Source organism: Psammomys obesus, unplaced genomic scaffold, assembly GCF_907164565.1.
Source record: "Psammomys obesus unplaced genomic scaffold, mPsaObe1.curated_primary_1811, whole genome shotgun sequence".
NCBI lineage: Eukaryota > Metazoa > Chordata > Mammalia > Rodentia > Muridae > Psammomys > Psammomys obesus.
The window spans coordinates 11,860,140-11,885,636 of NW_026596131.1; the positions used below are offsets into that span (position 1 = coordinate 11,860,140).

At 56.2% G+C, this 25,497-nt stretch overlaps 1 protein-coding gene across 2 annotated transcripts; it reads right to left on the reverse strand.

The window, feature by feature from the left end:
• Window positions 1-611: 611 nt before the first annotated feature.
• Rhbdf2 (rhomboid 5 homolog 2) lies at window positions 612-25,458 on the reverse strand. 2 transcript variants are annotated; one of them, XM_055592572.1, is made up of 19 exons: window positions 25,378-25,458; window positions 12,365-12,522; window positions 9,647-9,806; window positions 8,510-8,634; window positions 7,573-7,768; window positions 7,290-7,493; window positions 6,641-6,769; window positions 6,238-6,356; window positions 5,951-6,148; window positions 4,546-4,657; window positions 4,263-4,337; window positions 3,954-4,115; window positions 3,616-3,722; window positions 3,416-3,479; window positions 3,234-3,328; window positions 2,951-3,026; window positions 2,756-2,856; window positions 2,433-2,586; window positions 612-1,892 (listed from the first exon to the last, which is right to left on the reverse strand). In XM_055592572.1, exons 3-19 carry the CDS (start codon window positions 9,791-9,793, stop codon window positions 1,473-1,475), a joined length of 2,484 nt encoding a protein of 827 aa, XP_055448547.1. In that variant the 5' UTR covers window positions 9,794-9,806; window positions 12,365-12,522; window positions 25,378-25,458; the 3' UTR covers window positions 612-1,472. The 2 variants fall into 2 exon arrangements, with proteins under 2 accessions (XP_055448547.1, XP_055448548.1); XM_055592573.1 differs by lacking the exon at window positions 25,378-25,458 and adding an exon at window positions 18,476-18,527.
• Between the last annotated feature and the right edge of the window lie 39 nt (window positions 25,459-25,497).

A 25,497-nucleotide genomic window follows, 5' to 3' on the forward strand; every position in this document is an offset into this window, starting at 1 on the left:
CTGAGTAAATAATAAATAAATAAATCTTAAAAAAAATATATTAGGAAAATTTTTTTTTCTTTTTTTGGCCAGTCGCTGGCTGCGCACGCCCTTCATTCCAGTGCTTGGGAGGCAGAGGCTGGCAGGTCTCTCAGCTGGAAGCCATATCTGTGTACCAGAACACATGCAGGTGCCTGTGGAGGCCAGATGGAGCTGGGTCCCTGGAGCTGTGACTGCAGGTGGTGTGAGCTGTCACATGAGCGCTAGGAACTGGACCCAGGTGCTCTGAGAGCAGGCGGTGTGTTTAATCTCTCCAGTCCCTGAGAGTGTGTTTGTTTGGATAGGGTTTCTTTGCGTAGCTCACTTACCCTGTAGACCAGGCTGGTCTCAAACTCAGAGATCCACGTGCTTCCGCCTCCTGAGTGCTGGGCTTAAAGCTGCGTGCCACCACCTGGCTGCATGCATGTGTGTCTGTGTGAAGGGGTGCTCACGGGGGTCAGAGGAGAGCACTGGATTCCCTGGAGTGATGGCAGTTGTGAGCGGGGGTCTTCTACAAGGACAGGAAGTGGCCCTTCTTGCTAGCCCCAAGTTCTAGCTATCATTCTCCCGGAGGTCTAAGGCGAAAGTCAGTATTTTGAAAGAGAATGCCATTTAATAAACTTGAGACATCATCCATACAAAGTTAGCGTTACTTTAAAAAAAATTAGGACCATAATATAAGTTGGAAAAGAAACAAAACACCAGGCCTGGCTGAATCCCAAACACCCCCTGGGATCTAGTCCTCAAGGAGGCTCCGCCCAGGGCCACACAGGAGCCAGGCAGAGATGGTAGGGACATCCGGCACCAGAGCAACCTGTGGGACCAGACACACGGGCTGGAGCTAGGGCTGAGCTGGTGGTGAAGGAGATCTGGCTTCTTCGCTTAACAAAAGCCCTTAACATCCCTGCTTAACCATCTCTCCTTGCTTGTCATTGCCCCTAGACAGCGGCCAATGTTTCCCACAATGCTATGTCCAGGAGCCTTGGGAGCGGGCTCATGAATCCATGAACAAATGTAGGAAGGACTTGTAGGACAGGGAGAAGAGGAAAAACAGTTTTTGAAAAAGGGTCATAGCAGCATGGTGGGACCTCAACCCTGGGGACAACTGAGGGAGCAGCTGTGTGTCTGGTGAGGTCACAGTCACAGTGACAACAGGAAGACGGCACCTGCACAGGCCTGAGCCCTGAGAAGAAAAGTTATCGTCCCAATAGTGCAAGAGAGGCAGGCAGAGCAGGGGACCCGAGCCTCGGAGAAGCAGGTGTCCTGCATGTCCCCTAAACTTGGGTCAGGAACATTCAGGCCTGAGAAGGGGAGGTCTCACCTCCCAAGGAACCTGCCTTTTTACCTGTCTCATATGGAGTCAGCCTTGTCTGTGGAGTGAGCTGCTGGGCTCAGGGCCCATCTGTCCAGTCTCTATAGACACACGGCCCGGGGCAGACAGAATCTCTGCCTAGTTAGTGTAGCACCTGGTCCAGCTCATACTTCTCACAGAATCGACTGGTGAAGGGGAAGCAGGTGAGGTACTCAATCCAGGGCCAGTTGATGGGGTAGATATACAGCCAGAGCACCAGGGAGGCAAAGAGCCCAGCAAAGACTAGAAGCGACACCAGGATGAGAGCTCGCTTGCGGTACTTGTCACTGGTGCCGAAGGTGATGTAGGGCAGGAAGGCGAAGGCCAGCAGCATACCACTGAGGAAACCGAAGATGTGGGCAATGTTGTCTATCCAGGGTAGGAGGCCACAGATGAAGAGGAAAAGCACAATGGCCGACAGGTTGAAGAAAGCCTTCCACGGGCGCTCCAGCAGCTGCCAGCTCTGGAAAAGCTCCACGAAGAGGCAGGCAAGAAGGCCGAACTGGGACCCGGCTGGGCCCACCTGGGGTTGGGGAGGAGAGATGTGGCATGTTGACCCTGGATACCAGGTACCAGCCGTGGGGGACATCTGCCACTCATGCGGATGCGGCCGGAGCTGCTAGGCTTGTTCATTCTTGCCGCTAACCTTGGTGTGGTGCCCCTGTGCTCAGCACAAGTCAGCCTGCTCCCCACAGGCAGTGGAGAGCACACAGACCAGAAAGAGCGACAGACTCAAGGTGAATGGAGCAAAAGACCTCTCCCCCTGAGGGAGGAGAACAGCTACATGCAGGGTTTCACTGAGCAAGGTGTGGGGATCCCTGATGACTCAAGAAGTCACCTTGTTTCCTCCTGCCAAGAACTAAGGAACCAATCAGTAAGTCCCAGCTTAGCTGCCCATCTGTAGGTGAGCCTGACGCAATGGGCTCAGTGCCCTTGCTACAGAGCCTGGAGTGGGACTAGAGCAAGGAGCAGCAGGTCTGGTCTTCCCCACATGGCACAATGCTTTAAGCCCAAAAGGAAAGGCTGATCCCACCCTCTTTGCCCTTGTCACTCAAGTCCCTACCTCTGCCCGATAGGGGAGGAAGATGGCGCTGGCCAGGTTGCCTGTGATGCCGCTAAGGATGAAGATGATGGAGATGCGGTGCCAGCCGGCCAGCTTCTCTAGGTCCCTCAGGATGGTCATTTGGAAGACCACAGATACAAGGCAGTGCACTATGCTGGGGAAGTGGGGGACACGGGCACCGTTAGCCTTGTGCTCACGGCTGCCAGCGGGGCACACCACAGGTGTGGTCAGCGCTGGCAGCGAGCTTGGTCCAGAAGCCCTACTCCAGCATCTAGGTGGGAAGACACAGGAGTCTGGGCATGGGGCAGCAAGGCAGCTCTTACCCAGCATGCAGAAACAGAGATAGCCAGATCCGGTAGAACTGGTCGGGGATCTCAGGGTTGAGGAAAGGCAGGAGCCCGCACACCTTGTCTAAGCAGTGCACCTGGGTGGGAGACACGGGGCCGTTAGTGTTACCCTGGGAGGCAGGCTGAGTCCGAGGATTCCAAACAGGAAGGATCCCCACAGCCTTCGCCTACCTGGGAACAGAGCGTTGCCTCCTCGTGGAAATAGCCATGCATGAACTCACAATACTCCCGAGTGGTGATCTCGCAGCTGTGGACAGGAAGCAGACGGCATCAGCATTCTAAAGGGCGCCTGCCCACTTAGGCTAGAGCCCATGGCCATGGCAGGCAGGATGGAACAAGCTCCCTTTCTATCTCATCGACCCCTCCACCCCTGCCTCCCCCATCACCCGAGAGCAGAGAACAGAAGACAGTTGCAGAGGTCCACCAGGGGCTGGGGGGAGGAAGGCTGGCTCACCTGCCCTTGGTCCCGATGCAGCAGGGCCGGCCTTTGATCTTACAGTCCATGTGTAACAAGCCCGTGTGATTGCTCTGGGCCTGCTCTGTGCAGATCTAAGAGAGGGTACCGATGGCAGAGGGCCTCAGTGACAGGAAGCTGCTGTCCCCACCTCATCCCACAGCCTTCTGTCCCTCACTCACCGGCCACTTGGTGATGTCATCAGGCCAGATGTGGGCCCCACTAGAGGCTGGCTCTTCACAGGTCCTGGAAGCAGTGGTTAGATTAGGCAAAATGAAGCTCGGGAACAGCCCAGCCTGCCACACCCACCCACGGGTGTCCCAGAGGGCAGCTCCAACAGCTGGGTGCCACTCAGGGTCCCATAGGCGTCTCTAGGCTGTACCTGGGGTCTTGGTGGCACACAACCGCCAATGGCTGCTTCTGGCTCAGGTCAGACTTATAGGAGGTCCCAGTATCATTCTGCCACTTCACGAAGGTGGCCAAGGTCTCCTAGAGCGTGGAGAGGAGGTCAGGTCATGCCAGGGCAATGTCATTCAGATGGTGTGGGCAGGGAACCATCCAGGGCAAGGGCTATTCCCATCTCCCCAGGGCTCAGGTGCTTCCTGGGAACCACTGTCTAACTCTCCAAGGCCGCCTTTGGGCTTGCCCGTTGGGCCAGAGAGGGAAGAAGTGACGTGATGGGACTGTGGAGGGGCTGGCAGCTCCGGGGGCCGGACCCACCGAGCAGTCCTTCTTCTGGGTCTGGATGCAGCCCGAACGGTCATTCTGCACACAGCAGCCAGAGCTCCGCTCAATGTCCCGCTCCCTCCGCGCCAGCTGCTCGATTTGCTGGTCTTTCCGGATGCAGGGTGAGAACTTTGCTCCCAGGTGGATCAGGTCAATCTGAAGTTGGGGAAGGGGCTGGTGAGCCAGCACTCTGTACTCAGAAGGGCAGGGGCACCCTGCATCCACTGGGGAGCCTCCCCCAACTGCCTATCTGCCCGGGGTGGAGTGACAGGAGGCAGAGCTCCCTGGCATCCTGGGCCTTACTGAGCTGGGGCCGATCCAGAAGTTTTCCTGCTGGATGTATTTCACGCTCTCATACACACCTCTGTTCTTCAGCACCTATGAAGGAGGCAGTTGAAGGCATCAGAGGAGCCAGAGCTCCGGGGTGTGAGAGAAGAGGGGGTACTGGATGGCATCCCCAGAATTGGGCCTCCAGGAAAGACTCAGGCTCTGTGAGCCTCAGGCACCTCCAGCTTGGGCCAGGGTGTTGTGGTGGGAAATACTTGGTGCCAACTGTGCTGAAGCTTCTTGGGAGGGCCCTACTCACCAGCTGGGTGGTGACATGCTGGGCAAAGCCCACAGGTGCAATGCCGTAGGTGCAGATCACCAGCAAGGTGATGATGATGTGGACAAAGGTCAGCCAGTAGGTAAAGTAGGGCCTGTAGACAGGGGCATCCGGTCAGCCCGGCAGAGCTCACGCCCCGCCCTTCACCTGGCCACAGCAGACTCCCCCAAGCTCAGCCTTCCCCACAGGAACTCCGAAGATGCACCCCAAGTCTCTTTTTCTGTTTGAAACCCTGGATAGCCTCCCACTGCCTGTGGAATGAAGATCAAACTCTCCCCCGCTGCTGACAGGCAAGCCTCGATGCACTCTCACCTAAAATTCCTCCTTCTCCTCCACTTGCACTTCCTGGGACAGCCCACTGTCCCTGAAGCCCCAGGGCCTTTGTGCACAGCTGGGAGGCCCTACCCACTCCTGCCCAAGCCGGCTCACCCGACAGCAGCCCTCCACCCAGCCACCCAGCTGCCACACCTGTCCTTTCTCAGTGTGTATAATTTGGAGTCCAGTGTCTATGAGGTCACATCGTCACACTATCACGATCTCATTTTCTCCAGTGCCCAGCTTGCCCCAGGCTCCAACTCCTTTTGTTCTGTTTTAACTTCTTTTGTTTTGAGATAAGGTCTCTCTACAGAGCATTGGCTGGAACTCACTATTTGGACCAGGCTGGCTTTGAACTCACAGAGCTCTGTCTACTCCTGCCTCCTGAACACTGGAATTAGAAGCATGTGCTACTATGCTGGGCTTAAAAGTTAATGTTTTAGGGGGCTGGAGATATGGCTTAGAGGTTAAGAGCACTGGCTGTTTTTCCAAAGGTCCTGAGTTCATTTCCCAGCAACCACATGGTGGCTCATAGCCATCTAGAGTGAGATCTGGTGCCCTCTTCTGGCCTGCAGGCGCACATGCAGGCAGAACACTATATACATAATAAATCTTGTTTTAAATGTTATTATTTGTGTGTGCATGATGCAGATGTGGGGGTCGGAGGACAACTGTGTGGATTTGGTTCTTTCATTCCTCCTTCATACGGGTTTCAGGGATGAAACTCGGGTCACCGGTCTCATTATACCTTCTTGCCAGCTCCAGTCTGCCCATGCACAATGCCCTTCTTAAGGGCTGTGTCCTAGAGCCTGAGTGTAGTTGTGCTTGCTGACTGACTGCTGTCTGGGAGCCATGTTGAAGATAAGACAGCTGTGGGCCCTTTCCAGGCTACCGGCTGCTCCCTGAGCACAGCTGGGCCCTGGAGTGTGTCATACCAGGCCTGGCCTGCAAGAGGCGCTCTGGAAACCGTTACTGAAGGAGACCGGGGCCATGTCTGGGGCGAGGACCCCCCCCCCCCGAGGTTTGGAGCTCTGGAAATGGTTCTCTGCTCAGGCTGGTGCCTGGGGCTCACCGGTGGCTGTCAAAGCTCTCCAGCTGCCGCTGCACGGTGCTGCTGATGCTGCGGCGGTAGCTGCGGTTCAGCCAGTTGCCCACCACGCCCAGGCCGTAGTGCCGCTTCTTCCGGTCAAACGCGAAGTGCTTTACTTTGGAGGCGATGCGCTTGCCGCGCTGGGTCCCGGGAACTGGGGCTCGGCTGCTGTACTCTTTTCTGGTGGTGACAAAGGCTCTCAGCCTGAGGACCCTGCCGGGGCTCAGCAGAGGCCGCTGGGCACTGGGGAGTTCCCACCCTGCACTCACAGGGGGATCTGCACTCCATCAGGGGAGACCGGGGAGGCAGAGCGCGGGACACCTCGGAAGTAGCTAGCAGAGAGCGGAGGAGACTCGAACACGTCATCGGGCATGGAGCCCATTTCTTCCTGGAGAGGGCACCAAAGGCAGGGTAAGGAGCTACTGTCCCAAGCACCCTCTCCACGATGGAATGAGCCACATGCTCGCCATCCCTGGAGTGACTTTGCCGGTGGGTTCATGCCCCACTCCATATGCCCCTCTCCGGGAGCCCAGCTCAGTGCTCACGGAGGACCCACCCCATCCTGTGTCTGCATCAGGGATCCTGGCATGACAAAGCCAAGGCCATGGTCACTTTTTCCCAGGCTCCAGGCCTCCCCAACCCCTGCCCAGAGACTCCACACCCCATGCTTGCCTTACTAAAAAAGGAGGAGTCAAAGGTGTCTGCTCCGTCCACGGCGTCCTCCTCTAGGAAGCTGGGGTACGCGAAGCTGCGCTTGACATTCCGGCACCGCTGTCCCGTGGCGTCCAGCACTGAGCGCCCCTGAGCATGGGACACAAGCATCAAGGAGGACCCAGCACCCCAGGACCAAAGGGGCACAGCGTGTGGGTTGGCAAAGGCTCGGAGCATCTGAAGAGTGCCCGGGCTGAAGGAACGGCTCCCAGCAGGGGGCCCAGAAGGGGCTCCGCTGCAGCTGGCCCTCGTAGCCTCTTTCCAGCTCTCCCCTCACAGCCTCTTGCCTGCTATTGTGAGTGGCCAGCACTCCAACACTCACGGCACCCACATTCTTTAGATCACGCTCAAGTCTGGGGCCATGCCCCTTAGGCCCTTGCCCACCAGTCTGACCCTTTATTTCTGGTCACTCCTCCCATAAACATAGGAAGCTGCTTCCCAAAACAAAGGGGCGGTGAGGGGCTCGCCGGGAAACCGGGCCTACAGCACACAGGTATCCCTGGGCTTTAGGGTACGTACACACTCCCAGCTCTGACTCGGAGGGCGGACACGCAGGTGAGCCGAGTGGCATCGATGGATAGGGACACACACCCTTCCACACGGGCCTCACCTTGAGGAGGGCGGCGGCGGCCTGAAAGCTCATATGGGCAACAGATATCCTTTTGCGCCGGGGCAGATGGGAGTGGCCAGAGCGGACGCTGGTGAAGGACGTGAGGGATAGGACCCCTGGAGTCAGAGGTGGGTGGGGGGCGTGAGGCCGGTCCACCTCGTCTGGGTGGCGGAAGGCCCGACCTCGGGCCAGCGGATCCACAATCTGCAAGAGACGGTGGGTGAGCAAAGCTGCCCAGGCCCTGGGAGAGCGGCTCACCCGCCCCCACCTCCAGGGAGCCCACCTTGGGCATCTTGCAGGGCTTGGGAGACTCGGTGCCCTGGAAGGATGGCACCTCCTGGCTGGGCAGCTCCAGTTCTCTCTGGCACGAGGGCTTGAGCCGGCCATAGTGCACACTGCAGTGGTGCAGACTGCGGCGCTGCCAGTTCTGCCGCCTGCCCTCCCAGTCGCCGCTGACCCCGAACCACTGCGCCGCGCCCCTGCAGGACAGACGCATGAGCGGAAGCCTGTGCACCAGCTTGTCCGGGTGCGTGTGTGTGTCCGGGGGAGGAGGGGGATGATGAGGTGCATAGGTGCACAGAGGAGAGAGTGAAGGAGCGAGTGTGCAGAGGTGAGGGGTGAAGGAAGGAGCGAGTGTTTAAAGGAGGTGGCACTGGGGACAGCACATGTGTGTGCTGGAAGCTGACAGTGTAGAATGGTATGTGTGAGTTGGGGGGACATGTGTGTCCGGTAATGGGAGGCAACGGTGCATTTAGGAAAGGTGTTATGGGGGCGGCGGTGTGTGTGTGTGTGTGTGTGTGGGTAGAGGTGACGTGACGGTGATGCAAGTGTGTGTCAGGCCCTGGGGAACCAGCCTTCCCCGAGCACCTGTGAGGCCCGGCCACAGCCGATGACCAGGCTGAGCGTGAAGGCTGCACCAGGAGGGCAGACCTGGACGCCCCTGCGGCAGGCCGTGAGCCTTCCTGTCGGCGAGCACCCGGAGCCTGCTTCCCGTCTACGCCAGCACCCTGGATTCTGGCACCCCCCGGGAGCTGCCGCTCAGACTGTCTACACCTTCTGGAAAGGGGACACAGGGCTCCGGCCCTGTCAAAGACCAGCTGCCCAGAACGTGCAGGCTGTTGGGGTGCCCGGGCAGGGCATGGGTACACAGATGCTGGGGTGCCCAGGCAGGGCACAGGAGCTCAGATGCTGGGGTGCCCAGGCAGGGCACAGGAGCTTACTTGCGGATGCTCTGCGACAGAGAGGCCTGACGGCGGAAGCCGGGGCGCTTCTCCGCACCGTCCTGCCATCGTCCCCGGGGTTCCTGGAGGCTGACGCTCTTCAGGTAGGCTGGGTTCTTGGGCCTCTGTGGGCAGGCAGGGAGGACATGAGCTGACTGTAGAGCCCATTCACTTTCCAGCTGCTGTCCTGGGCACCTCCCCCCCAACTCCTTTTCACTGCAGTGTTGGGGGGCAGAACCCAGACCCTTTAACGTGCTAGGCCACTTTAACACTAGACCACTGAGCTGCAAGCCCTCCCACCCCCCACTTCCCATCCCTACTGCCTTCATTCTGAACTTAAAAGCAAGCTCGAGGGATGCCGCTCAGGTCGGCGGAGTGCCAGCCCAGCATGCACACGGCCTGGTGTGAGCCCCCGCTCTACACACCAGGTGCAGTGGTGAAACACTTGCAAACCCAGGACTCAGGAAGTAGAGTAAGGAAGATCACAAGTTCAAGTTCGAGGCCAACGCGGGCTGCGTGAGACCCTGTCTCAACAAACAGAACACGTAAAGCTTTCCACTGACCCCAGCAATCCTCCCCGTACATGCTCTGCCCATGATCCAGTCCTGCCTCTTTTCACGTGTCGTACAGAGCTCTCGGGGTGAGCGGGCGGCCCCAACATAGCTCCCCTTTATGTCTCCAGCTGCGTGCAAAGCCCACGCTGTTTGGGGGCCTGTTCTCAATGAGCTCTTTATGGGACAGAAGTTCAGACGGACAGAAACTCTGACCCCATCCCTCCAAGAGCCAGGCACTACAGGAGTGGGCTGCTGGCACTGTGGGACCCTGTGCCCACTCAGGCCACCACAGACAGCCCACACCACCTCAGAAGAGGCCAGGGAGGGGACACATGAACAAGCCAGAGCCTAGGCCTGCCAACAAGGCCTTTTTTCAAGGACCGTATTCCTTGTCCCTTGGCTACCAGGCAACAGAGCTCCCAAGTTTCAGAGTTCAAAGCCTTGCACCCTGCAGTATGTCAGGTCTGCGTTCAGGCTGCAGGGCGGTCAGTACACTGTGACAGAAGGGTGTGTCTAAGAAGCGCAAATACCCGGAAGGGCACGTGCATTGCCTGTGGCGGGGCAGGGGGCCTCCAGCTCTCACCTCAGGAAGCATCCTGTCCTGCTCACAGGGGGGCTGCTGGGCGTCTGGTGGTGGGATGGTGATGGACAGGTTGGGTGGCTTCCGGCTCTGTAGGCGGCTACCAGACGCAGATGGGAGGCTGCTGGCATTCTTGTCAGCTGAGGCCATGGTGGGCACGATGCTAAAAGGAAGATGGGGGGAGGGCAGCACAGGCATAGAGAGAGGCGGCAGGGCCTGAGGGAGTGGGGAGCTTGACACCAGGGAAGGCAGCCCAGCATCGTGCTGGCCCACGTGGCCTCGGACTAAGCTCCAGACACCTGGGCTGGGTGGAGGACCTTGGGGTCTATTTCTGACTTTCATTTGCATTTCAGATCTTGACTCTTGCCTTAGTCCCTTTCTGGTCTCTCTGCTTCAATGAAAACCAGAGGACGAAAGAAGCAGAAAGATAAGTGTGGGTGTGGTCAGAGCAGGCCAGGGGCCACAGTGTGGGCATGGACAAAGAGCCCTTCCTTTTTCTCTAGGGGAAGGCTCAAGGGACAAGAGCACTCCACACAACCAGGCGCACTACTGCCAATAAGGCGCTCTCAGCGTTGCTGGGCAGACAGGGCAGGGGTCGCCTCGGGAGGGCAGGTGTGTCTCCTGCGGAAGCAGGCCTTGAGTCATGCACAGGAAGTGGTTGTTCAGCCTAATTCCCAGAAGGATGAGAAACCCACCATGCAGGCCCCCGGAACCGCAAGGCTGCCTAGTTCCCCCTCAGAGTTAAGTGGGGAAGCCTTCTAATGGCGCACACCTGCTCGAGAAGCTGAGGGAGGGAGGGTCATTTGAGCCCAGGAGTTCAAGGCCAGCCATGTAATATAAACAGGCCTCTGTGTAGCTGGTATAAGCCTGTGAGCCCAGCACTTGGAAGACCAAGGAGAGAAGATTCTGAGTTTGAGGATAGCCTGGACTAGGCTAGCCTGGACTACATCTGTTAGAAGAGGAGAGAAGAGAAGAGGAGAGGAAGGAAGGGGAGGGGAGGGGAGAAAAGAGGAAGATAGTTGAAAAATGTCACTAGGCTAGCATTCCTCATTTTCTTCTTTCCTTTAAGAGAGGGTTTCAGGGGGATGGAGAGATGACTCAAAGGTTAAGAGCACTGGCTGCTCTTCCAGGGGTCCTGAGTTCAACTCCCAGCAACACCATGGTGGCTCACAACCATCTATGATGAGATCTGGTGCCCTCTTCTGGCATTCAGGCAGAATACTGTATAAATAAATAAATAAATAAATAAATAAATAAATAAATAAATAAATAAATAAATAAATAAATATTAAAAGAGAGAGAGAGAGAAAGAGAGAAAGAGAGAGGGTTTCATCCCAGGCTGGCCTTGAACTTGCTGTGTATCTAAGGGTGACCTTGAACTCCTGATTCTCCTGCCTCTCCCTCCCATGCGCTAGGGTTACAAGCATGTGCCGCCATGTCCGGTATATGTGGTACTGCCGGATCAAGCACTCTCCCAAATAAGCCACATTCCTGACCCGGAGACAGTGACGTGATGGTGGCAAAATATTTAAACAATAAAGGTGACTCACTCACACTCACTGGCCAGAAAGACTGAGCACAGCAAAGTGGGAACTAAACTTGGGGCTGTCCCTCAGGGAAGCCTCTCTGGTCCTAGAAACAGCATAGGCTTTTAAAACAGCTGAAGTTCTCTGGTCTGGTGTGGACATCTTTCCCTTGGGGACACACAGACCGACATCTTTGCCTTCTTTGATGGCAGAAAAGACCTTACTAAATGGAACATGCCAGGAGTCAATTCCTGATTGCTAGTTACAGAGGGTGTTTTGTCGAGGGCTAATAACACTGTGTGTGTGTGTGTGTGTGTGTGTGTGTGTGTGTATGAAGACAAAGTTCTGGAAGTGGGAGGCTGGGTTGAGATAAGCGTGGACCTGGATGAGTTGGTCATTCACCCTTTTAGGAAACTTTTTCCTGTTTGGGCCTCTGAACCCCGTTTCCTGTGATGTCTCCGAGGCACTGCTGTCTGTTTCTTTCCCTACAGCTCTGGGAAGCTCGGTAGGGGTCAATGATGGGCAAAGTTCGATGGGCAGTGCTGGACAGCCACCACATGAAGCCCCAACTTCCAGCCTTCTGTAGCCTTTTCTTTTCTTTTTTGGATTTATTTATCTCATGTGTGAGTGTTCTGTGTGCCTGTGGATATGTACACTGCGCATGCCCGGTGGCTACGCATGTATAGTAACTGCCCGATGCAAATGCCTGGTGCCCATGGAGGTCAGAAGAGGGCTATGGATCCCCCGGAACTGGAGTCATGGAGAGTTCTGAGCTACCTTGTGGATGCTGGGAATTACAGGTCCTCTGTAAAAAAAGTGCTCTAAACTGCCGAGCCATCGCTCCAGTTCCCTAGCTTTCTCCACCTTTACCTTTCTCCACAGCCAGCCTGCTCTCCCGACCCCTCCATCTGTTGCCCATAAGTCCCCAAAAGACCTCTCTTAGATAAAAAAAAAAAAAAAAAAAAACAAAAATGCAGATTCTGCTCATGGAACACACACACACAGATGCTGGGCCTCTGTCTGCTCTGGTCAGTCTTCTCTGATCACAGAGAGGAGCTTCCGGCCTCAGCCTGGATGCCACTTCCTGCTGCCGGAGCAGCCCCCGGCCACCTCTCTGGCCATGTGTTCATCTCTGAGTCTGAACCAAACAAGCAGGGAGCAGTGCTTTTGCCCCCTCCCCCGCCAGCATCCTTACCTTCAGATGTGCAGGGACAGGGCTTCCTCCGCTTGCTGGAGGCCGCTACACCATGCCCCACTGCTTTCCTCGCTCTCTGGGTCGCCTGGGGTCCAGGTGGACAGATGGACTGACAGATGGCCGTGGGTCAGGCACGGTGGCTGTCTTAGCACGCCAACCTTTGAGAACAGAAGGACAGATTAGAGGGGGCAGGCCAACTTCCAAACCTTCCCGTTTTCCCCACCTCAGTCTCCCACAGGAGGGGCAGGAGACCCAGAGTGAGGCCCCTCACAGTGCTGAGCCAGCAAGGTTCAGGTAGCGAGGGAACCTGTCACACTCACAGACGTGGTCCTTCTGGTCCAGGGCTTGACTGGAGCCAGCCATGAAGCTCTGTCCCTATTCTGTTTATAACATCACTTTCAAAAAGCATTTTAACCTTTAGTGATAAGGTCTCCTGCAGTCTAGGCTGGCCTTGGACTTGCTATGTAGCTGAGGATGACCTTGAACTCCTGATCTTTCTGCTGTGCCTCCTCAGCGTTAGGATCACAGGCGCGTGTCACTACTCCCAGTTCACCATTTCTTTAATTCACAAGTTCAGGAATCATCAGTTTTTTTTTTTAATTTTTTTTAATTTAGGCTCTCCTTCCATCGTGGGTGCCAGGGATCCAACTTAGGTCATCAGGCTTGTGTGGGAAACACTTCAGAAAAAAATGTGTTTGGGTGTTTTGTCTGCATGTAGCCTGTGCACCACACGCATGCCTGTGCCCACAGAGGCCAGAAAAAGGCGTTGGATCCCCTGGAACTGGAGTTACAGATGGTTGTGAGCGGCCACGTGGGTGCTGAGAATTGAACCACTAAGCCATTTCCCCAGCCCCAATGGCAAGAACTTTTCACTTTTCACCAGCTGCTCCATCTACCTAAGCCTGTCTTCTGACTAAGATTTTCTTCCTGGGGACGGGGAGCAGGCTCAGTCCTAACGTGCTCCCCATACAAGCATGGGGACCTGAGTTTGATGCCCAGTACCCACATTCAAAACAGGAATGTCAGCAGAGCTGGGCATGGTGGCCTGGGACTTGTAATCCCAGCCCTGGATGGATGGAGGCAGGAAGAGGTCCATGGGGGTGTTGGTGGGCCAGCTGAGCCTGCTTGGCCAAGTTCCGAGACACTGAGAGACCTTATCTAAAAACAAAAAAGGGGGTGCCGGAGATATGGCTCAAAGATCAAGGGCACTGGCTGTTCTATCAAAAGTCCTGAGTTCAAGTCCCAGCAACCACATGGCTCTATAGTGAGATCTGGTGCCCCCTTCTGGCCTGTAGGCACACATGCAGGCAGAACACTGTATACATAATGAATAAATAAATCTTAAACAACAAAAAACCCAAACCAAACCAAAATAAAACAAAAACCAAAAAAGGTATATGATCCCTGAGGAAGGACACCCAAGTTATTCTTTGGCAGGCTCAGGCTCATATGCTGGAGTGCCAGCAGGCTCAAATACACATACACCACATACATACCACACACACACACACACACACACACACACACACACACACACACGGGGGAAGGGCTGGGGCTAGGAATGACTTAATAGACACAGTGCTTGCTATGCAAGTGTGGAGAACCCATGTGGCCCCAACCACAGCAGCACCTGTAATCCCAGCACACCTCCAGCGAGACAGAAGACCTTCAAGAAGCCTGAGGGCCAGCTAGCCCGGTGCACACAGGGAGACCCTGCCCCAAACGACGCAGGCGGCGAGGACTGACATCTGAGGCTGTTTTCTGACCTCCACACGCGCCGTGATGGCCATGCCCTCACAGACAAACTCCGCTGACACACAGGCGCACACATCCACAGAGAAAGAAAAGAGGGAGGCTGTAGCTCAGGCGTATGGTGCCTGCTGTCTATGTAGGAGGCCCTCCAGGATTACAAAAACAAAACATTTATTTTCCATTAGTCAGCCCAACACTAGGGCAGCGCTCAAGCGACTGGGACCTGTTCTACCATTTTTTTTGTGTTTGTTTTTGTTTTTTCCTTAGTAATTTACTGACGTAAAACCCACCCAACGTAACAGCGACTGGGACCTGTTCTACCATTTTTTTGTTTGTTTTTGTTTTTTCCTCAGTAATTTACTGACATAAAACCCACCCAACGTAATGTTAACCATATGAAAGAGAACAGCATGGTGTCTGTGTTTTGGAAAGCCCTGTGCAGGCATATATTATTAACAGAGCAGGGGAGCAGAAGGCCCTCCTTGGTGTGAGCCCCAGGAGCAACTGGGAAGTGGCAGTGTCTGGGCAAGATTGGTGCCAGGCCTGTGCATTCACTGTCCCTCAAATCCTGCCAAGAGGCGGTTACCATGCTTCTGATTTGTAGAGGGGCGATGGGGCTCAGAGGGGTGGATTTCCTTACCCAAGCACACGAAGCAGGGAGGGGGTGCAGCTAGGATTCAGGCCAGCTGACAGTAGGTGCGAGGCCACCTGGGGAGTCTCTCGTGGAGGGAGCCATGGCCTGGCATCCTAGTGATTCTCAATGCATGATTGGCAGAGGCCTGGGCTGCCCGGAGACTGCCTAGGGAGGGAGAACTGGAAACTGTGGTGGTGTGGGGCTACTATAAGCCCCTCTCTGACCCCACCTGCAGGCCCTTCTATGCTTTGCAGGCTGTACTGTGAGGCCAATGTTGAGCCTCAGGTGGGGAGGTGGCGCAGCTGGTCCAGGTCATTACTTCTTCTTTAAGTGGGACCGACTTGTGATCTCGGCTTTGGCACCAGCCATCACCACAGGAGTCCTGTCCCACAGCCCTCTGAGATCACAGACGGAGGACTCCTGGGGAAGGGCAGACTCTGAGGAGCGCTGGCAGTCACATGAGGACTCTGCCTGGGGACAACTCCAAGACAACAGCCTCACCTGGGGCCTCCACACAAGCTCCTCAACTTGGCCTGGAACCAGGTTGCGGGGAGAGGGCATCAGCTTGGCATTACCCACCAAGGGGGGAGGGTCAGGCAGCAAGAGAAGGGGGGGGCGTGGTGAAGGACACCACCAGCAGAGAAGGGTCTTTCTCTTGAGGCTGCGACTCTCCAGCTGACAGTAAAACCCTCCTGGACCTAGGGATGAGGAACCGAAGGCCCTGCCCAAGGGGCAGCACCATGGGCTTGGCCCCCATGCAGCCAGCCAGACTGTGGTGGTTTGAATGAGACTGGGCCCCATAGTCTGGATGCTGGGTTCTCGGTTAATGCACTGTTTGGGAAGGATTGGGTGTGGCCTGCTCAAAAGAGGTGTGTTGCTGGGAATAAGCGTTGGAGTTTCAAAGGCCGACATCAGGCTCGGTTCCTCCCCCCACTCCCACCCTGACACTGTAAGTAAGCCTCTGGGTTTAAATGCTCCCTTCTGTAAGCTGCCTCCGTCATGTCTCCTCGAAGCAAGAGAACAGTAACTAAGCCGCTGATCTAGCACCCTGCAACTCATCCAAGCTCCCCCTCCCACCCCCGGAGGCCAGGCACCCACAGGCCAGCCTCCACCTTGTCCACCTGGCCAACCCCTACTGCTTCCTTCCCCACCAACATAATATTTTTGTTGATTATTTGAAAAATTCATTCAACACACCATCGCACTCGCTTCCCACTCCTCCCAGCTCCACCCCCTCAAAACCCCCTCAAGTCCGATTTGTGTTGTGCATATACTCATATACTCGCTGGAGCACTGTCAAAGCCCAATGGCCGGCCCCTTAAAGAGAACTCGGTCCTTCCCCACCCCCGCCAGAAGCCATCACTGTGAAGAGCGGCACTCTGGCATCTTTAAGGGTTTTAAGGGCTCTTCAGTAGCTCCGTGTCTGCAGGAGTTCCAGGCACAACCACTGTGCTTACTGTGTCTCTAGGGAGTGTCTCCTCCAGGAGGCCTGCCTTGGCACCACCCTGCTTCCCACAGCTCTGCTAGGCCCTCTATTCTCATGCCCAGTGAGTCCCCACAGGTCCTAACTGGATGAGTCCGGTGAGGGTGGGAGGCTGTACAGCCGGGAGTGTGGTCGGGCTGCACAGACGCTGGGCAGAGGCCACTTCTCAGGACCTGCATCTGGCCCTGGAAGTGACTCACCTCGCCCAGGCCCCCTGCACGGCTTGGAGGGAGGCTGCTGACTGCAGGGTGAGGATGAGGACTAACTAGTTCCCTGGTTAGCCACACTCTTTTCCCTTCTGAGGCACTTCCCTCAGAGCCCAAGCTGTACCAGCTGGGGACACCCCCATTTACACCCAGAAGCCCCCATCCCCTCACCGAGCTGCCATCTGTGTCAATCTCCAGAAGGAAAAAGCAGACATCATGCCTTACGGCCACAAGACAGGGGAAGTTATCAACCTCGGGGACAATGTTGGGGGTTCCCGTAGAAAGCAGTCTGATGGCAGGGGTGGGGGAGGGAGGGAGGAGTCACATGCCAGGAAAATCTCTACTACCACCTGCAAAGACGGCACCAAGCCTGGAGTGATGGTCCAGAAGTATCTGCATCCCTGTGCCTCAGTTTCCCTTTCGGTCTACTGGCAGTTGGACAAGGTGATGGCTCAGACCTGCTGACCACAGGCAGCCTAGATTACAAAAGTGTTCTCTGCTACCTTCTCCCAGAACTTCTCCTGACCCCTCTACCCCAACCTGTGCAGGGGGAGCCCAAAGCCCAACCCTCCTCAGGACTCAGTGTGTTGGCAGCTGCCCGGCATAGTCGTGAGAATGATCAGATTCGTTCTAGGCTCCTGTGTGACCCATGTCTATGACAGGCCACACAAGCCGGCTGGAGCCGCCCTACCCACCACTTCTTTCCCGCCCCCAGAACTGCTTGCTCACTGCAGAGGAAATTGTGACATCCTGGGAGCAGGCTTCCTTTTGCTCTCAGTCATATCCGCTGAGCTCTCCAAGACCCCAGGCCTGCTGCCCAGCTGGAGGAAGAGACCAAAGCCTATGGCCCCTGCCACTGCCCAAGTTGGATCCTCGTTTAACTTCTAGGGAGAAGTTTTTTTTTTTTTTTCCCCACAAAAGTTTTCAGCCAGGAGCCCAGGGGTGGTCTGGACTAAAATACCGGGGCTGAGGGTGGGTCAGCATTTCCTCTTCCTTTGGGGTGTCGTCCAGCAAGTGGTGGGGGCAGGGCAGACACTGGGAGGAGGCAGTGCAATACTAAGATTCCCCTCCAGGTGCCCTTGGTAGCTGGCCTCCACTAGGGTCAGCGTGCTCTCCAAGAGCCTAGTGCCTTCGCACAGTACCACCTGCCCAGCGGTGGCCCAGATGAGGCACACAGAAACACAGACTCAGAAACTGCCCTGAATGCCCAGAGAATCCGGTTTCCCCACAAAGGGTGGGGCCTGGCCACTCCCAAATGAGGCAGGTCCAGCCTAAGCATGGGAGGCAAGGTCACCCCGGGGAGAGCTCCCCCAACCACACTAGGCGGGGTGCCCCACCCTGCCCATGCAGGTGGCATCTGCCCAGATTCCTCTTTTGGGCCACTGTCTCCCACTCTGCTCCAGGCGGGGGCTCCACCTGTATCCAGAGCCCAGTCCCTAGTCTCTACCTGCCCACCAATGTGCTCCCACTGGTGGGGTTCTGGAACCCCAGATTTCTGACTAACAATTCTCTACTCCCTTAAGCTCTGTAGACCAGAGGAACCAGGGCATTAAGGTGGCCTGACAGCCAAGGCCACAGATGGCCAGAAATGGGGACAGAGGGAGGGGCCGACAGACAAGAAGCCCTCTCCCATCCAGGGAAAGAGGGAGGCCATTACGTCACTGGAGGTGACCAAAGGGGAGGGTTCCAAGTCACCTCAACAGAGGACGTAAGTAAACCACACCTGGCCCAGGAGCCACGTCCAGGTCTGGGCTGCAGGCAAGTTCTGCAGCAGGTGGAAAGTGGGCAGAGAGGGGGTTGGTGGCAGACGGCTCACATGCCAGGTCCCTGCTGAGTCACAGGATGATGACAGTGTGGGCTGGGGGCAAGGAAGAGACTTCTCTCCCCAGCTTCCCTGCCACCGAAACCAAAACTGCATCTTCCTTCCCGTGGCCCTGCTGGGAACCTCTGAGTTTTTAGAAAGCTACAAAGAGGAAGTGGAACCTCAGCTGTTGCACTCCCCTGTTAAAAAAGAAAAAAAGGCTTCTGCTGCTCACCTCCCACAGGCCTCCAGCCCTGATGGCCCTGGAAGGACAGCACAAGTAAGAGCGAGCTGTCATCTAAGAAGTCTCCAAATAGGTCTCCACCGCCAGTGACTCACTGCTGAGCATCTGCCGGTCCTGGTAAGAGGCAGTAAAGAGGGAGCCAAAGGTGGCAGGTCTGGGGACACAGAATGGGGGGTGGGGGGTGTAGCATCTGGCAGGAGGCTCTCTCTCCACATGCTCTCCCCAGGGGCATGGAGCAGCAGGTGGTAACACAAAGTCAGCACACTCCCGGCCCGGTGGCCACCCCCAAAAAAGAAAAATGGCTTGTGGGTTCACACCCTGCCCAGATCTTACAAAGACCAGACCTCCCCCACAGAACCCCAACTTCTTTCTCTCCTTCACTTCCCAGGGCTTGTGCCAAACTCATTTCACAAGACCAGACCTGCAGGAGCAGGTTTCAGGACTTGGCAACCTACTGGCTTCTTTGGGGTTTTCCCCCCACTACGACCCGAAGCTCTGGGCTCCCTCTGACCCAATTTGAACAGCTTGGGTGCCACAGCCCACCACAGACACGGGAAGTGGGTACTAGGTTCCAGGGAGCTGCCAACGGCAGAGCGTAAGTGAGAGTGCCTACGTGTGGGTGTGATTCCTGCTCTTAGGGAAGACGGGGCCTACGTTCCCCTCTGCTTCGTGTATCTGGGCTTTCTCTGGACCACTAGCCAGCCAGACTGCAGAGATGTGAATGCCCTTCTCCTCTGCTGGGGGCTCTAGTCCTAGGAGCAGCCTGAGGTGGGGGCAGGTTCTGTATCCCAAGAGCTCAAGATGCAGCAATTGGGCATCCGCGTAGCTCAGGGGCAGAAGGCTTGCTTGACGTAAGTAAGGCCTTGGATTCCATCACAGCAACACACACACACACACACACACACACACACACACACACAGTGTGCACTAACATCCTGGGAAATGGGTATATAGCCCAGAGTCCTCAGTTCAAAGCTCCTCTGGAAACCTGACTCTAGAAGCGGCTGCTGGAGGCAGAACCCCTCCAGCAGCAACAGAGGAGAGATGCCAGTGTCCGGGACAGAGCCCTCCCACACCAAAGGCAGGCAGCAGCGGCAGGGGCGGCGGCAGGTCAAGGGGATGCTCCCTGCAGCTTTAGAAGACAGTACAAAGAGAAGATGGGAGGCTGTCTTCTAGGAAGCTTGTTTAACGGTCTGGTCTCCTGAGAAGGCCGTGCATTCTGCTCCACTCCTGCTGGTCCTCCCAGGGGCCCACATGTCAGGACAGAGGAGGGCTCCCACAGAGGAAGGGCTCAACACTGGGCACCACACCAACATGTTCTTGCTCCAAGATGGAAGATCTGCCCGTCACAGGAATGCTGGCTCCTGGGTACTGGGTTTTCACCGCTCTTCAGAATCAGAAGAGTACGAGCCCAGTGGCTGGGGCAGGATGCGGTGCAGCGTGGGGGAAAGGCTGAGTAAAGTGGTACATTTTACTTCTCTGGGGTTCCCTGACCCCAAGCTATGACACACGAACACAGCTGGGCTTTTGTCGCCCACCCAATTTCCATCTGCCAAGTTGGAGTGTGACAGCTGCCTGGCTAGGAGTGGCAGGATCATGGGGCCAGCTCTGCTGTGTGATCTTGAGCATACTACTTGACGTCTCTAGCTTAGTTTCTGTTCACTCCGGCTCCCTGAAGCCTGCGACCCAGGTGTCTCTACCACCAATAACCAGAGCTCACCTATCATGCAGTGTGTTCCCCAGAGGGACAAAGTCTCACTCTCTCCCACAGAGCACTTGCCCAGTGTCATTCAGCCGGAAACAGGCGGTGACCAGGCCAGGTGCGAGCACTCAAAAGTGCCAGGGGATTGCTGCTGTTGTCCTCGACATACCCAGGACAGGGAGCTGGGCATCCTGCCCAGATCTCCTTCTTCAGGCTAGGTCCCCCTCAGCGGGGAGGGAATATGCCAGCCAAACACTTTTCGGCTTGTAAACCATCATTAAGAAGCTAATAAACTTGATTTCCCAGAACTCTGCCCTGGGGCACCCTACTTCCCCAGGAAGAGGCTGGCCCCAGTCACAGTGGGTGCCAAGGATTTAGGGCACTTGGATTACAGGCCCATGTAAACTGTGCCCACAGCAGGTGAACCTTCACTGCCACCTGCCACCACATGCCACCTCACTCTGGGGCAGCAAAAGACCTTCATGTTGAAGAACAAGGCATGCTGGGAGTCAGAGCCAGGGCTCACACGTGGCCTGTGGCCTGTGGCCTGGCTCCCCTGTCTCGGTTTCCTCTGCTATGAGACGGGGTGACATTAACTACCAGGATGGCAGGTCCTGCTCATATAATGCCTGATCACAACCAGAGAATTCCCCCTTGGCTGAGCCTCACCACCATGACCCAGGCGGCCTATGAGCCAAGAGCTGCGTGACAAGAATTCTTTCTGACAGGTGGAGAAAAAAAAAAAAAAAATCTAGACTCAATGATGTTAAATCAGTGGTCTAGCTCCCATGGGCTGCAACCAGCGTGGGTTCTGAGTTTTTTATATTTCAAAGATTTACTTTGATTATAATTTTTTTCTGTGTGTGTATGGGTATTTTACCTGCATGCCTGCACGCCACAGGCATGCAGTGCTTACGGAGGCCGGGGAGGGTATTGAGTACCCTGGACATAGAATTACAGATGTTTGCAAGCCACCACGTGAATGCTGGGAAGTCATCCCGCGTCTTCCGCAAAAGCAGCTAGCGCTCTTAACCGCTGAGCCATACCTCCCTCTCCACCCTACCGCTCTCAGAAGCATGAAAAGCCAAGCGGCGAAAGGACATGTCTGGAGTGCCGCCTCCCTCTTAGCAGTCTGGGTGCAAAGACCTTTGGCTCAGGAAGCCCTCCTCCACCATCGCTGTGAGTGGCAACACCTACCTCTTGGGTAGCACTTCTCAGCTTATCAAAATGCTTTCACAAACACTATCTCATTAACTGAGGCAGGGTGAGGCCGCTGTCATTATGCAGCCCGGCTGATAGCGCCCCTCAGGGCTCAGCTGAGCCTTCAGTTTTCAGTCCAGCGTCTACCCAGAATCCCACAGTGGGTTCCCCACCCTTCAGGGATCCACAGGAACAGGTAGCTCCCCTACACCAGCTGTGTGATACTGTGGACACTCGGCCATCGCCGAAACTGAGGAGAAGGGCTCTGAGACATACTCACTCCCAGCCCCCAGGGGTTCTCTACCCCAGACACAGCTCCTTGCAGCATTCACATGCTTTCTTATCTGACACATCGCAGCCTAGATGGCAGGGTTTCTCCTGTGATCCAAGCCCATGCCATGTATAGCAGCTTTGTGCCAAGTACAAGAAATCTCACGACTGTGATGATGGCTCCCTTCAGTGTCCCCATCACAGCCACGCCCAGGCTGACTATGTCCACAGGTTACCATCAGAATCCTCACCTCATAATCCCCTACTGTACAGCTGGAGAAACTGAGGCAAGTCTACTTAAGCGACTCCCACCCTACTGAGCGCTCCCACAGACCCGAGTCTGCTGGCCTCAGGATTTTGCCTCCTGACCCTTGTGTTTGGAATCACCTTCTGTCCTTCTGTCCTTCTGGCGAACCATGGTACCTACCATCTCACACCCTACCAGAACTCACTAGGCTTGAACCACTATGCGGGGGGGGGGGGGGGGGGGAGGGGAGGACGACAGCGAAGCTGAAACTGCCTTCCAGCAGCTTCTGAACCCCAAATGCTCGCATCTGGGTCCCTGAATAAATCTGGTGGTACCCAGCAACTCTTCGTAGCTCCCCGAAGATGAGGAGATAGGTCTCCCTTATGCTTGTCTGCTGCCTGGGGAGGCCAGGGAGACTTTAGGGCAGTCCCGGAAAAGCCTTCATTCTTCCCATCAACAGAGCAGGCGTGGCTGGCTCCTCTTGTGAGGTTGCCTGTGTGCCAAGAGCTGCCCGGCCTGGCAGCGTCCCTGTCCCAGGGCCATGCTGGCCGCTGAGGTCAGCCAGCACTCGAGAGTGCTGAGTCCTGTCACTCCTCCCCCAGCCTGTCTGAGCTGGATAGGAAACTAGGAGCTGCTCCCAACTCTGCAGATGGTGAGGTCACTTTGGAAATCCCCTCAGGCAATGGGGTAATACCTAGGCAGGATCCCGTGAGTTCCAAGGGACATAGGGAATTGAGGTTGGGGTGAGCTGCTTCAAGAACACACAGCACCCATAGGCTGTGTGAGGGACCCAGGCCTAGAAGACATCACCAAGTCTCCTGAACACAAGCATGCACACTTGTGGCCCCTTGACTTCTTCCTGCTGTCATCTGGTACCTACATGAGACACCGCTTATATAAGGAATGTTGCTTGAGCGATGGCTGCTCTTCCATAGGTGCTGGCTGATTCCCAGCACCTATGTGGCAGCTCACAACTCTCTGTGACTCCAGTTACAGGGGAGCCGATACCTTCAGCATCAAGGTATCTTGATGTGCCAGCATCAAGCACACACATGCTGCAGAGATGTACATGCAGGCAAAACACCCACAGACACAAACATGTAGGACACTGTCTAGACCTCAGGTCACAGGAAAAACATCTGTGCGCCCAGAGCAGGGCTGAGACCCCAGTGGCCCTTCCGCACTGGTCTGCGGAACCACCCGTTCTTTCAGGAGTCTCCTCCTGGGCAGCAGAGTGTATACCAGGGGTAGGAGTGGGTCCTGACCAGAATGAGCAGTGAAGCCGGGGTCACAGGATTGGGGTAGGTGGCTTCTGGGTGTTTATGCCTTCAGAGGGACATGGGGAGGAACACCACAGCGTATATCCAGTTGAAAAGCTCTGGTCTCTGGCCGATTTTTGGGGTCTCATACAGCCCAGACTGGCCTTGAACTTACTCTGTTGCTGAGGGTGACAAACTCCGGTTCTCCCGACACTACCTGCCAACTCTGGGATTTCAAAGCTCATACCACCAGTTCTGGCTGCATATCAGGCTTTTATGGTAAAAAGGCCAAAATCAACCAACCAACTTGAGACACCACACACACCTCCCTTCTCACCCCACCAAGGCTCCCAAGTAAGAAGTCCAAAACCAGACAGGACAGGGGGAGATGGAAATGTTAGTTGCTGGAAGAGAGGACCTGGCTGCCTCTTCTGGCCCTGCCCTACCCAAAAAGCAACACTCCCACCTCCATTCTCAGAGAGCCAGGAGTGTAGCACAGGAGCCCAACTCAAAGGTTTGGTCATGCCTTGGGGACTCTGTCGACGGAAGCCCCTTTAACAGCCATCACCCCTCACCATCACTCAGCAACACCACAAGAGGGCCTGGGCCCACCCTGGCCAGGATTCCTGCCACCACAGGGCAGTCCACCCTGCTGGAAGGAAAGAGAGGGAAGCCACTGGGAATCAGGAGACCCGTTATTCCCTGGATATTATTTTCCCAGTGTAAATAACTCGAAGAGTTAGTTCTGTGTTCAGAAGGAAAATTCCAGTTGGTCACATGGCATTCCCCCATCCTTGAGGCCTCAGCTTGCCCAGCTTCAGGGAACTCTGTGGGAAGATCTTGGTCCTGCCCTTCCCCCACCCCAGGGACAGGCGGGCTCTGGGTTACTGTGGCTCACCCTGCGTTTGCCCTGTGTGTGAAGCCACCTGGGAGAAGCACACAGGGCCTGTGCTGCTGTGAGAGGCCCCTGTCCCCGGCATCTCTTCCACAGGGCCAGGGGCCAGCAGGTAAAAGATAGACTCATGGCACCAACACAGGACACTTGCCTGGGCAAAACCTGCCCTCACAGCTTAGCTTCCATCTTATTTAGATTCATCCTGGTTCTTCCCACAGGCCCTGGAGAAACTGAGGTATGGATAGGAATTCACAAGATGTACCCTAGTGGGCGGGGGTTACAGCATAGCTTCTCGGTATCGACTTTTGGGGGGTCCAGTTCTGTGCTGTGGAACTGACTGACGGTAGGGGCATCCTCGGTCTCCACAAACACGCTAGTAACAGACATCTGCTTCCTTCCCAAAGGGACAGACAAAGGTCTCCAGGCATTGCCAGCTACCCCGAGCACTGCTTCTCCCTGGCCCACAGCCACAACAGCACGACACAGATGCTGGGGACAGTATTCCACCAGCAGACGTCACACACACCGGAACCCCCAACCCAGCCGGTTGAGAAACTACAGCTACTCCACATGCGGGGCAATCACTCAGATCCACCTCACCTTCGCTCTCTAAGGTCCACCCCACAGATTGATTCCCTCGCTCCGTGTTTCCTGGAGCTGGCTCAAGGCATGGACCTAGGTTCCCTTCTGCCTGGGGTGGGGGTAGAGACCTGGGCCCTACAGGCCCTACAGCTTGCTAACCTCTAACCCAATGCAGAAACATCAGCTGGGGGCCCAACTCCCCAAGCCCCTCCGTCTGTAAGGCAGGACTCCTCACAATTTCTGAGCTCTGGTCCACTCTGGCGGTGTGAGCCTCCGCCAGGCCCCATCCCTGCACCTGTTCCCACCTCGGCGAGGCTCCACGCACAAACTACAGCCCCGGCGCTCTGGGAGTTCACGCGGGAGAAGGGGGCTAGAGCCTTAAGAAAGTCTAAAAGGGATTTCTGGGTGGAAGGCGGAGCCGCACGTTCCAACACTTGGCAGTGCCTTCTCTTCCTCCCTGGGCTTTTAAACTTCTGCGCAGACCACGCGCCTAGACTTCTGGTGACCGTGTCCCGGGGAACCCCTTAGGCGTCCTGATCCCGGCAGAGGCCAAGGACCTCCGGGTGGGATCCAGCGGTCCCCCGGGAACAGTGGGAGTCCAGCCTCGGCCTCCAGGGCGCTCCCCGGGGCGCTCCGCTCCCCACCCTCCCCGCGGCCGTCCCGGGCGGCCCCGTGACTCCCTAGACACCCGCGGCCTAGCGGACCGGAGCTCTGCCGCGCCCAACGCCCGGTGCTCACCTCTCGGAGGCCCCACGTCCCGGGAAGCTGCCGCGAGCGGAGCGGGCAGCGGCGGGGCGGCGGCTCCACCGAGGCTGGGTGCCCGCGCTCCGCCTCTTCCCTACCTGCGCGAGGGCGCGG